The sequence below is a fragment of the Tetrao urogallus genome (genome assembly GCF_951394365.1).
Source record: "Tetrao urogallus genome assembly, chromosome: 7".
Taxonomy (NCBI): domain Eukaryota; kingdom Metazoa; phylum Chordata; class Aves; order Galliformes; family Phasianidae; genus Tetrao; species Tetrao urogallus.
In genome coordinates, this window is record NC_136820.1 from 33,013,112 (window position 1) to 33,025,782 (window position 12,671).

The following is a 12,671-nucleotide window of genomic DNA, read 5'->3' on the forward strand; positions in this document are numbered from 1 at the left end:
AGGGAAGATTTAGGTTGGATGTTAGGGGGAAGTTCTTTACAAGGAGAGTGGTTGGGCCCTGGAACGGGCTGCCCAGGGAGGTTGTGGATGCCCTGTCCTTGGACGTGTTCAAGGCCAGGTTGGGCGGGGTCCTGGGCAACCTGATATAAATGTGTATGTTCGGTGGCCCTGCTGGGCGGGGGGGTTGGAACTACATGATCCTTGAGGTCCCTTCCAACCCGGGTGATTCTGTGGTTCTGTGTGGTTCTGTGGTTCTACCGCCATGCCACCAACATCTGCCTCTGACACTGTGGGACAACATCACAAAATAGGAGGCATTACTTTTGGAGCCACCCTCGTGAATTCTAATATTTTTGTTTACATGTCAAATACTTCTGCTTATCCTTCAAATATTATTCTCAAAACCACAAGGGTTCTGCTTTCATGGACACCTAAGTGCATCAAACATTAAAGAGCAAGGCAATTACAGTGGGGCTGATGAATTCTTAATCTCACGAACAGCAGTAAATTGAGGGAGAACACAATCTCATCACTGGTCGTTCCTTTGTGATTAAGTATTAGATACCTGCAATGTCAAACATTCTGTAGTCCTATTTATTTGATTAATTTAATTGTCACTCTAATTAATTTAATTATTTCGTAGCAAGGGTTGAGAGGTGCATTCACGGCTCTGTAGGGAGCTCGGCTGATTCTCAGCTTCGTACTTCGCCGAGCGGTTACAAAGCCACTGCCCTTCTCGTTCGGCTGTGTCTGAGTGATGGATGCGCCCTCTGCTCGCTTCTGCCTCCGTGCCGCTGTTCGCAGATTACCACAGGGGATGGGAGAAATCACAGAGCGTTAAATTAAGCGTGTGGATACGTTGTTGGAGGACGGACCCCTCAGTCCTTGCACTTTCGTAGCGATGAGCACACCTAAGCACCTCTGACTTGCGGAGGGGAAAGGAAGAAAAGCAGAGGAGGGGTTTGCGGGGGGTGGAGAGGGAAGGAGGATGAAAGGAAGCTGGTTTCTCCGGAAGCCAAGTAAAAATATGGAGTAGGGGGAGGCAGTAGAGGGGTCTTGCAGGTTTGTTGCTCGGCGGAACGGACCCATCCTTACAAAGCAACTTCTGAATCTCCGGGCGAGGCTGGGCCCGGATCTCCTCGTCCCGCAGAGCGGCGGGTTCGTGCCGCGGGGCTGTGCGTGCCGCTCCACGGCCTCCCCCCGCGGCTCCGGGACGGCGCCTCCTGGGCCGAGCGGCAGCCGCGGAGCGAAGCGCTTGCGCCCCGCCGAGCTCCGGGAGGCGGCAGCGGGGGCTGCACCGGGAGCAGGGGAAGCGCCCGCCTCCCTCCACTGCACTCGGCCTCGCGCTGACAGCCGCGCCGCGGAAACCGCCCGAAAAGAGAACTTGTGCGTCCCCGGCTGCCGCCCCGCTGCTCGCATCCTCTCCTGCAGCGCATCCGCCCGCCCTCCGGGCGCTGCCCTCCCATCCCGGGGCTTGGGGCCGGCCCGCCTGCTCCGAGCGGGGAAGCTCTTTTCACTCGGAGGGGTTTTGTCGCTCGCGGTGTGCCGAGGGGAGGCACCGTCCCTAAGGCACCCAAGCCTCACCCTGCGGGGGAAGGGAGTTGGGTGGGGGCAAGCCAGGAAGGGAGGATCTCCGCGGCTCTCCTAAAATCAATCAGCAGGCTGCAAGGAGGAAGAGTTTGGCACTTCGCAGGCGAGACTGGGCTTGTTTTCCCCAGCGGGGATGCCGCTGAACTGAGAGCGGCCGCGCAAGTTGGGGGGACGGAGCCCTCCCCATCCGCCGCTCCCCAACCCTGCTCCAGCCCCCGCCACCCCTCAATGAGAGCTCCTGCGAGGGGAGGGCGACTCGGTGCCTGCTAGGGCTGCTTCCCGCCGCCTGCCGGACTTCCACCCTCCGACGAGGAGCGGCGCGCACCCCGCACCCCGGAGAGTTGTCTCGGCAGCTCCGTGCTATGGCGAGGCTGCGGAGAAGCAAACTAGCCGCTGGATTTCTATTACTTTTCCAGTTCCTGAGCGAACGCTACCAGCTCGCCGGCGGAGAGACGCCGAGTCAGAGCCACGGTAAGTGAAGCTGGTACCTGCCGGGCAGGGCAGCACCAACGGGCCCGGGGCCGGGGGGGGGGGTCCGCGCCGTCACTCCCAGCAGCACTGTGGGCCCTGGGGCCGGAGGGAGAGAGCGCGGATTGGGGTTACGCTCCCACTGCCCCCCGGGGTGACCGCGGCACAGGGTCTGCACCCCTCCTTCGCCGGCTTCTCCGGGAAGAGCTCCCCCTCGCTTTATTTATTTATTTGAATGAGAACTCGGGACTTTCCTCCCTCCACCATAAGTGGGAGCCGGTACTGTTTTCCCCAGTCTCTCCGTGCGATCTCTGTAGATTCCTTCCCGGCTCCCGAAGGAGAAGAAAGGGCTCTGCCGGGAGTCGAGAGAGGCTCCGGGAAGCCCGAGGCAGCGGGGGAAGCGGGCGGGGTGCCCGGTTCCCCCCCTCTCCACAGCGGCGGGGCCCCACTGCAGCCCCAGCAGCGAACCGTAGGAGGGGAGGCAAAGTTTCCCTCCTCACCCGCTGGGAGAGCCAGCGGGCACTCCGCTTCCCTGCTACTTGCAGTTTTCCTGAAAACCAAGTGCTGAGAGAGGGATCTTGGAGCAGCCTCCGAGGGCTGTGGGAGCTGTTAGTTTAGAACGAGAGGTTTGTCCTGCTGCCTAAGTTTGGTTGCGGTGGTATCAGGGTCCTCCCGGAGACACCTGTTAGTGCGTGGCACACAGCACCTGCGGTGCGTTTCACCGGGGCTCCCTGCTGACCGCCAAAGCCTCAGCGTCCCGCATTCCTGCGCTGCGGAGTGGAGAGCTACCGAGGGAAGCTCAGTGCGTCTGCAGATAGGTATTTGAGTAGCGAGTGAGGAAAAGCTCGGTTTTGCACGCCAGGGGATCTTTCTGCGGCACCTTCTACCTTGTATCTATGTATATGTACTTGTAAAAGCTCTGCTTTTATGGTTGAAGTACCAGCCAGTTTTATACCAGCTGAAATATGTCCGTGGTGTACCAGAGCTGCCCCTTCCTCCTTTTCTGTAAGGTCTGGTACAGACGTGTGGCATTCTGTGGTCACAGAGTAAGTGCCCCAAACAGGAGAGCCATGGGAGCTCTCTGCAGTGCCGGCTGAGACACGTGCCAGGCAGAGGGGACTGTTCCCAAACAGGGGCCTATTGCTGGGTTGGGAATGGTTAAAAGGCCAGGTAGCTCAGCAGGTTGCTAGGGGCTCATATGGCATGTAGGGCTGAAGGGAAAAAGCAGACTGTCCATGCAGTGCTGCAAGATGCGTGTGGCTGTTCACAGGGGTTTGGATAGCAGTTGTCGGTGTTTGGTAATGTTACTGGGTGAAACGAGCATGGCTGTGAGAGTACAGAAAGAAAATGACTGTGTTGTGTGGCAGAGGACTAAGTTTACAAAGTTTATTCACTTATTGCCATCATATCTTTAAAAGAAAGTCTTGTTGCTGACTAAATGAAATACGATTTATCAGTAGACAAAGAATAGCTGCTTGTTACTCAGTGAGGCTATTGAGTTGTAATAGTCAACAAGACCTGTGCTGGGGAGGTGCTCAGCAGAAACTGCACCAGCAGCAACCTTATCCCTAAGTCATTGGTTAGTGCCTGGTGTGTTGCTGAGCACAAGGGGAAGTACCAAGGAGTTAATAATAAGCAAATGTTACCTTGACATGTAATGCATTCTGAAGAAAATATATGAAGAGATTGTTGCCTTCTGCTGCTAAGGTGGACAATCTCATGCCAGTTCTGACAGATGGGTGTCTATAACCATGAAGTCTTTTCCTTTCCACCTTGAATAAAAAAGTTTACATAATGACAGCAACACTCAGATGTCATTAATGTAATCAGAATCACATTTAACATGTTTTCATCATTACAATTTTAAAAAGTTTTTAGTATATGTTGCTTTTTTACAGTATATAACTCAGTATACAGACTGTGTCTAGCCAATAAGTAAAGGATTATTAAATAAAGCTGGAGGGACTCAACTTGAAGTTCTGTGAGCCAAAATAAAAAAAGAATTGTTTCAAAGTTTCACTCTATTTAGCATCCAGTGTATCTCTTTGGAGTAACTCAGATGAAACCTTTGAAGAATTAAAGTAGAAACCAAATCTTTGAAGTAGCTGCAGTTACTTAATGGGAAGCCAGTTCTGATATGCTCAGTGGCAAAACACCATATTGAAAGTGAATGAGATTAACAGTCAAGAAATGCAAATGTTAAGTATGCCCTTAAGAGCTAGAACCAGGAGAGGGTTTCTGAGGATGGCACCAGAGGGCTACGACACTGCTTCAACAGAAACTGGGGAGGGAGGGGGAGAGAAATAAAACAACCACCAATAAATACATATATACTGCTCGTTCTTTTTCCCCCTAAGTTCCTAACATTTCCTCCCTGGGCACAATCAGGTGGGATTCATTGAAGCGAAGCCATTTCCCAGGCAGGCTGGCACCCGCCTGCTGCCCCTGGGTGATGTGATGGAGCCGGGGCTGCGGGAAGCGAGGAGCGGGGCTGTCCCCACCAGAGGGCACCGCGGCCGCTGCAGCTCCCGGAGCGTGGGCACAGTTTCCTCTGCCTTGGGGAAAACGCTCTGCATCAAGAGTGAAAGTTCTTAAAGGTTTGTGTTCAGTGCGTGTTTGACATAGCCGAGCTGCGTGTGACACGAATTCAGTGAGCTGAAGCAGTGTGCTCTTTTGAAAGCTTGCCCAACAATGAGGGCTCCCGGGTGTTTGAGTGAGGGCTGGCTGCTTGCTGAAACGTTGCAATAGGAAGCCATGAAAATGTGTTCTTTAGCTAACGCTGTCAGAATAAGGAGGCTGTTATTGCAAATTCTCTTCTGTCAAAGCATATTCTGGGTATAATTTATACTCATTGGACTGCTGCTGTTTCTAAGCATCGCCATTCAAAGAGGGGTAGAATTACTTTTATGGGATAAACTACTGTTAGTGCTTATTTAGTATTTATCTACTGAAATAGTCACAGGTTTGTACAGCTTGAGTTTACACTGTTTAGAACATCGCCATCACCTGCAGCTTTTATCTTACAAGTATCAAGCAAATTATGACTTAAGGCATCACATGTACCGGACCTTTTTCTCTTTGCATTCAAAATTACTTTGTTGTTGTTGTTGTTTTGTTTTGTTTTCCTTTTGTACAAGATCTGCAAATAGAAACAATCACTGAGGTATCCCAGTGACATTTATGAGTAAATCCTATTGGCATATGTCAAGTTTTTTTTTTTACCAAGAATTCCCTTTGAAGAAGTAATGTCTTAACTTTCAACCTGGTTCTTCCTTTTATTTTTATTTTTTCCAATTTTTGTAATCATCATTTCTGCTGAAATTGTGGTTTGAAATATTGCTAACAAATGGCAGATAAGCCAATCTTATCACAGTCTTGATTTAGTTATTAAAGTCACTCTCATAGGAACTCATTTCCACAAATTTAGAGTGAGAAAAGTAGCTGCAGTTTCCTGATGGTTTGAAAATCCCCTGGGGAAACCAATGTTTCTGTTTGGTTGTAAATATTCCTCCTTGCAATTTTCATACTCAGAAAGGCACTTAAAATCCAGCAAACACTTGACTCTGAATCTGGCTCTTGTTCTGACCCTTAAGTAGGAGTTGATTATAAATAACAGGGAAACCACTTTCCTATGCTGTAGACACATAGGAAATGACAAAATGATCTTTATATTTGAAAAGTCCTTTCACTGTGGGCAGCAATTTATTAGCAACACATACAGGCTGTTTAAAGCAAAGCATTGAAGCAATGTTCGCTGTGCTGAATACCACGTTCCTCTGAAAACCTTTGCAGTTCGCTAAAGCTGTTTCCTGTAGGACAAGAGACTCCTGAGGCCATGAAGGAATCAGAGGAGGGAATTCATAATGTCGGGTAATGAGAGAGACCCACTGAGAAAAATAGTCACAGGCTAGTTTTAGCGTGAGTTAGTTGTTCATGATGTGTGAGTTTGCACATTCATTAAAGTGTTTTGGCCCAGTGGAGCACGGCTGCTGTTCCCTACACCTGCACTGACCTCAGGAGATGGAGGTTTGAACCTGGAGCTGTGTTTCCTGCAGGACTATGAGATGCTGCTTTGCTTTAAATTAAGCTAGTGATGAATATCATACCAAAAAAACTCTGTCTGAATCCCGGTTTTCTCTATTAAGGAATTGAAAAACAAAATTTTTTTTTTTTCCTTTTTGAAAGAAGCTTCATCATTTGACTCTGTTTTTCACAAAAGTCACTGTTGTTTTGTTGGGCTCTCTGCAGTACTGAGCAGTGATGCTGTTGGTAACTTGAAAGGCACTGGCAACAAGAAAACTCTATTAATGCCCCGGTTTCAAAATCAATCAAGGCTACAGTCCATGTATTGGTGTAACTGCTATGAGCACAAGTTTCCAGTGTGGTTTGTGCTTCCTAAGGAAAATTAATACCAATGCAATTTGAGAAAGCAGTAGTTAAGGTAAGCGTGTGCTGGGGCCCTGTGTGCAGGGAAGTGAACAAAAGGTCATTTGACAGAAGCATTTCTCATCTAGTACGAGGAAATGTTGTATGCTTGCCAACAGCGTGAAATTATATCCAACTATTAGGTTTGATGAGGGCTGAGCTGGGAGTGTTAATGTGGTGCAATTGGCAGATGTTGTATTTACTAAACCAGAGAATTGCGTAATCACAGCAGAAACTCAAAGAGCCTTGGAGATTACTTTCCATGGAAAAGTATGCAGACAAGCCACGCTAAGTGCACGTGGGTTTTGTTTTTGTTTGTGGCTTCTGAAAAATGAGCTTAAAGCATTGCTGTGAGGTAATGTTTGTGAGTGCTGGGTGCAATATGTCATCATGGAACACTTCTACTTCCTTGCTCTTCTCTTCCTCATCCAACAAATAAACAGAGCCTCAATTAGCTTTCCTTGCTGTCAGTATTGGTCAATCAGTTGTGCTAATTGTCCTCATAAATTCTGGATTTGAAAGAGCTTATGTAACATGTTCATCTCCCTTCACCAAACATCAGTGCGTAGGCGTGTTCTTTCAAGCTGGATTTGGCCCAATGTTTTTCTCTTCTAAAACAAGCATGCACAGCAGGTTCTTAGACCAGATTCAGGGTCAGGCTTAGCACTTGACTTGAATGCTCAGTTTTAGAAGTAGCAAACAGTATGGTTGAATGCATCAAGGGAAACATAAGGATTAATATAGACATACAAGACATACAGTGATGCTGTCTTGTCTGCTCTGCAATTGTCAGATCCCAACAGGATACATAGACCAGTTGGAGAGTGTCATATGAAGAATAACTGAAAGAAATACTAGAGAGAATGAAACTAAGAGGTGACATGGTAACAACCTTCAAGTACATAGGAGGCTTCTGCAGTCGTGGGAATAACTTGTCCTTAACAAGAAATAATGACTTGAATTACAACAGGGTGGATTTCTGAATAATACGGCTATGGAAGTAGATTATCTCTGAGTTGTCTTCGTCACTGAAACAGGCTAGATAAACATATGTTTGAAATGTCATTCTGTCCGGAAAGGCAGCTGTTCCTGCCTTGGAGCAAATGGCTGGATGGTTTGACCTTTCAAGTTCTCTCCTAGATAATTTGAATCATTCTGTGTGAGTAGCTTTAAGTTTGTAAGAGTTCACCTTGAACTCAGCAGCTAGATAAAATTCAAGTATGAATTCCAGTTCTCTCTTAGCTTGAGGCCTCTGTCCCTCATTTGTCAATGATATGCGTGGCTGTATGCATGTGATTTTAACTTATACTTTCTGTAACTACTGTATGGGAACTACTGAGTCACGGCCTGAACCTCTGATTGATCACCTGAGGTGAGCCATGAGTCAGCCAGAGGAGCACAGGTGAAGGCAATTCACCTGTGCTGCCGGAAGGGGTGGAGCCGGGCTCCAGCCCTCCTAGACCTATTTAAGAGCTGGCTACCAGAGGGGAAGGATCTTGTCTGGAGATCCTTCCTTCTGGTGTTTTGTGGTGAGCCCAACATAAGGGTAAGCCTTCCATTTATTCTCTTTTGTTATCGTAGTCCGCTTCCCCTAACTCTCTTGTTTATATTGTGATTGTAACATCTTGACATCCATTGATTATACATTGTGATTGTAACATCTTGGTATCCATTGATTATACAAACTACAGACAAGAGAAGACATTCAAAGTGCTGCTTATTGGAGTTTTCGTGTTGAGAAATAAGGCTTTTAAAATGAGGTCTTATTCTAACCAGTTTTAGGGCTTATCTTTTAATACTAATAGTACCTTTGTTGCATTATAAGCAGATAATTCAGATAATTTTTTTTTTTTTTTTTAAAGATGTTCTCGTAAAGGCACTTTTGGACATTAAGCAGACATAAAGTCTTCTATGTTATCCTTACTTAGTAAGAAATCCTTGATTTGAATAGAAAGAGTTCCACAAATTGAATACATAAACCTTCCAATTAAAACTAAGTTTTGTCTTTGGTAACATTTCAAATGCATGTTTCACTGTGAATTCTAGGAGATATGGTCCATTTCTTTATAGATATAACTAAACCATTTGAAAAGGCTGCTTATATTGCAGAGGTGGAATACCAAGCATTTTAAGCAGCTTTTCTCAATGGCTGTAGTTACTAAGGCAGATTCTTCTGGAAGTTTCATCTAAGCACCTAGACTCCAAAAAGAGAATAGGGTGCAGTAGTTATCCAGTAATGAGCACTTAGAACTGTAATTTTTTCTTGTATTCAAGAATTACCCTTTTATTTTTTTCCCCATTGATTATAATATGAATTCTGAAAACATTGAATGAGTGATAGTGCATCTGGGCTGAATTATTACAACTTTCCTCTTCACAAGACTTGCTACTAGGCTGATTGTAAAAGTTGAGTATCATCCATCATAAATTCAGTCTCTTCTGAAAGGTGAAGAGTTTAAGAGGGAGAGTTCATTACTATGCTGGCTCTTCTTTCAGGGAGTCAGTGATTTAACCAGAAACCCATTGGAAAATGTTATTTTGGCATCCGTAGAAAACTGAGAGCAGGGACTCAAGTTGATTTGGAGGTTGGCAGGACTCTTTACTAGTATAGTTGCTCTATGATGTTCCCCAGCTGCATGTTTCTGTTTTCACGTTGTGGGTGTATATGATTCTCCTTTTGAAGCCTGCGGGTATGTATTTGCAATGTAGCTTCAGTAACCCTGAGATATAAGCCCAAGGCCTTCTGTTAGCAATCCTTTTGTGGCTTAACTGTTTTCAGAGTAGGCTCTTCTTTCCCTTCTTCACCTCCTGTTGCCCTCCTCAGGGATTGCTTCCTTCTCATCTGCAGTGGTTCAGTAGTTCATGTGGCTGTGCTGTAGGTCAGATTTTCTCATTCGGATAGATTTTGGAAGGCAGGAAAGGCATCCTTCAGTTTCAGTTGTGGAAAGATTTTGAAACAAGCTCAACTATGCTAAGCCAGGCTTCATGAACAGCAAGAGGCCAAATTTAAGTCTGCTGAAAGCTTAAAGGTCATTTTATTGCAGAGTGTGAAGTCCATTTCACCTTGGTAACTGCAGCTGGACCTAGTTAGTATTAGTAGTAGTAGTACTGGTGTTAGTATCCTATAGCTGAGGACACTGCTACTGTCAAGTTTCCTATTCACTCACTGTACACAAAATAGATTCCCTGAGTATTTTTTGGCACTTCCCTTTTTCTACCTCAATACACAAAAGAATGTGTTAAGTAAAGAACAAATAGAGACAAACACAAAGCCTTATTTAGTGCAGCATCATATGGAACAGATTGAAAAGATCACAGTGTCATCAAAGACGAGGATAAAATGATGGGGAGAATGCATGCAATATTTTTAAACCTCTCAGTATTACAAATCCTCTTATAAGAGTAGAAAAGCCTAGAGGAGTAAAATATGTGACTTCTCTTCAATATTATCAATTATTATATAAGCTAAGTAAAAAAGGGCAATGAAACAGGTTGAATTTAGAAAATTGTCAGATTTTACAAGTCAAGTGGGAAGTGTTTAAAAAAAAAAAGTAATTTTAAATTTATTGTTTTAATGGTGACAAAACGCTTCATTTAAAATTTTCATTTTGATTTTTAGATGAAAAGTCCTGATACATCAATATAATCTAATTGAAAAGCACTTTTGCTTGGAGTTCACGTGTGTGTGTAAATACATATTCATTCATATCCTATAGCAAGCATTGACCTTTTATTTTTAATCAGAACAAGATCAGAATTTTGACTTAAGGTGGGAAACTAATTTTCTACTCATGTTTAAGGGAGATTTCTGATTGTTGAGAATTTGGCCAAGTAGGTGCTTTAAGAACAGACAATCTAATCTTGTAGAAATCTTACTATTATTTGATAACAGGAAAGGGGAAAATGACCAAAAAATTCCCAAAAACTTGTCTTGATCATGCAGTTAGGAAACTTTTCACTTGATAACATATTTCTCATTCAGGTTGCTTCTTGTTAATATGATATTCATGAAGCAACTAAATTAAAAGAGAGCATATTTTCCAGATTGTGGCTGCTATAAAGATAATAGATTTATGGTTTATTTGCAGTGAAAGCATTTATGTACTAGAAGCTTAGCATTTGGTGTATTGCAGAAACCTGACCTCAATATCAACACAGAATGGTTCCTATTTAAACATACATCTACTGATCTACACTGTAGTCTGAAAACAAAGAAAATGGATAGGGTGAGTAACTATTATAGATTAAAATCAGTTCTGGTTTCCATTGACTTTTTTATTGAATCTGTTATCCATTTGCTTTAAAAATGGTTTTGTGAAGAAAGTATGTGTGATGAAATACTTTTTAGTTAAGTCTTGCATAATTTACATAGTAAATAATTTCAATGTGTAATTGGAAGTTCAGCGCTTCTTGTGTTTGCATTTAATGAAGGAAAACAGAAGGGATCTTTCTCCAATTAAGCATCAAGCTAAGCAAAATACAACAGCTTTCAGTTTTGCTTATATTACTGTATCTAGCCTTCCTAAAACTTTCCATTTCACCGGCAATACTGCAATCTGTTGGAAACATTTACATCTTTTCAATGAGCAGATGAAATAACAGCAATTTGTCCTTACAATTTCTTGCCTAGGAACCTTGCTTGAAGGGACCACCTAGGTCATCAGGACTTTCCCTGAGATGAAAGGCAATTGTGTCCCGGATCTATGGACCACACCCTCCATTCCGCATGCCTCCATGCACTCCAGACCATCAGTCGCACTCTTTCCAGCACCCCATAATAATTTCCAGGCTCACGGTAAATCAGCAGCAGCCATAAGTATAATGTGCCATAGAAGATAGCAGGGCCATTGACAACAGTCTAAGTTTCTAGAGTAGCAAAGAATTTTTAATTCTTGTGTACCTTGTTTGAAAGCTTGTATTTCTTTACCTGTTTTTGCTTGGCTTGGCCTGTTTAGTTTGCTTTTATGTATGTGTTTCATTTCTTTATTTTTTTGGGTTTGGGTTGTTGTTGTTGTTGTTGTTTTTTGTTTGGTTTGTTGGTTTGTTTTTTTATATTAACATATACATCTTGTCTATGAGGACAGGCTGAGAGAGCTGGATTGTTCAACATGGAGGAGAGAAGGTGCCAGGGAGACCTGAGAGTTGTCTTTCCAGTATCTCCAGTAGGCTGTAAGAAAGAAGACAGACTCTTTAGCAGGGTCTGTTGTGACAGGATAAGGGGAAATGGTTTCAAATTAGAAGAGGGGAAATTTAGATTGGGTATAAGGAAGAAGTTTTTTTATGATTAGAGTGGTGAGGCACTGGCACAGGTTGCCCAGAGATGTGATGGATGCCCCGTCCCTAGAGACATTCAAGGTCAGGCTGGATGGGGCTCTGAGCACCTGATCCAGTGTAGGTGTCCTTTTTCATTGCAAAGGCATTGGACTAGGTGACCTTTAGAGGCCCCTTCCAGCTCAAGCAGTTCTATGATTTAGCTTTTTCAGCTCATTTTCTCTCTTGCATGATCATTTGGACATTTACTGCAGAGTTAATAATGTTGATTTTGTTTCAGTTCAGGGTCATTTTGAGGAACATCATACATGACTTGTAAAACAACTCTTTCTTTAGAACACTTGTCAGATTGAATGGGAAAGGAACTACTATTATCTTTTGTCAGCCCCTTGAGCAAGCCATATCCTGAAAAGAAGTTTAGCACTTGAAATGAGTAGGTTTACATACAGTCTCAGCTGAGATTACTGAGTTCTAGCCATACTAGGGACAAGCTTACTACTACTTTCTTGTAATATTTTTCTGAATATAGTTTGTGTGTTATTTCAGCTTATTAGAGTAATTTTAGTCCTCTAATATTAAGCCTTACTACAAGCTTGAATTCAACCTGTATTCCTGACTTTGCTTAGGTACTCTCTAGTGCAAGGCCCCAGATTTTTGATTCCCAAAACTTGTCAGCATGTACTTCGTGAGTTCTGCTTCTCCACTGCTGTGTTGCTGGCCATACATGCATTTCAGATTCCTTAATTATTCCCATAATTATCGTTATCCATCAGTATCTTTATTCTTGGAAGAGGTAAGGCAAAAGCCTTATTTTATAAATAGGAGAGTGGTTTGGAAAAGTGACAACCTTGCCAAAGTAAAAAGTGTGCAAATCCTGTCTCAGAGCGCAAGAGTTACTTGCTTCTACAGTAACATGC

At 44.1% G+C, this 12,671-nt stretch overlaps 1 protein-coding gene across 1 annotated transcript in view; it reads left to right on the forward strand.

The window, feature by feature from the left end:
- Nucleotides 1-1,952: 1,952 nt before the first annotated feature.
- The window catches only part of PLXDC2 (plexin domain containing 2), a gene marked incomplete at both ends in the record, with an annotated part of 233,776 nt that continues 223,057 nt past the window's right edge, over nt 1,953-12,671 (forward strand). The window contains one exon of the mRNA XM_079538477.1: nt 1,953-2,061. Coding sequence (XP_079394603.1) covers nt 1,953-2,061 — 109 coding nt within the window. The remainder of the gene's footprint in view (nt 2,062-12,671) is intronic.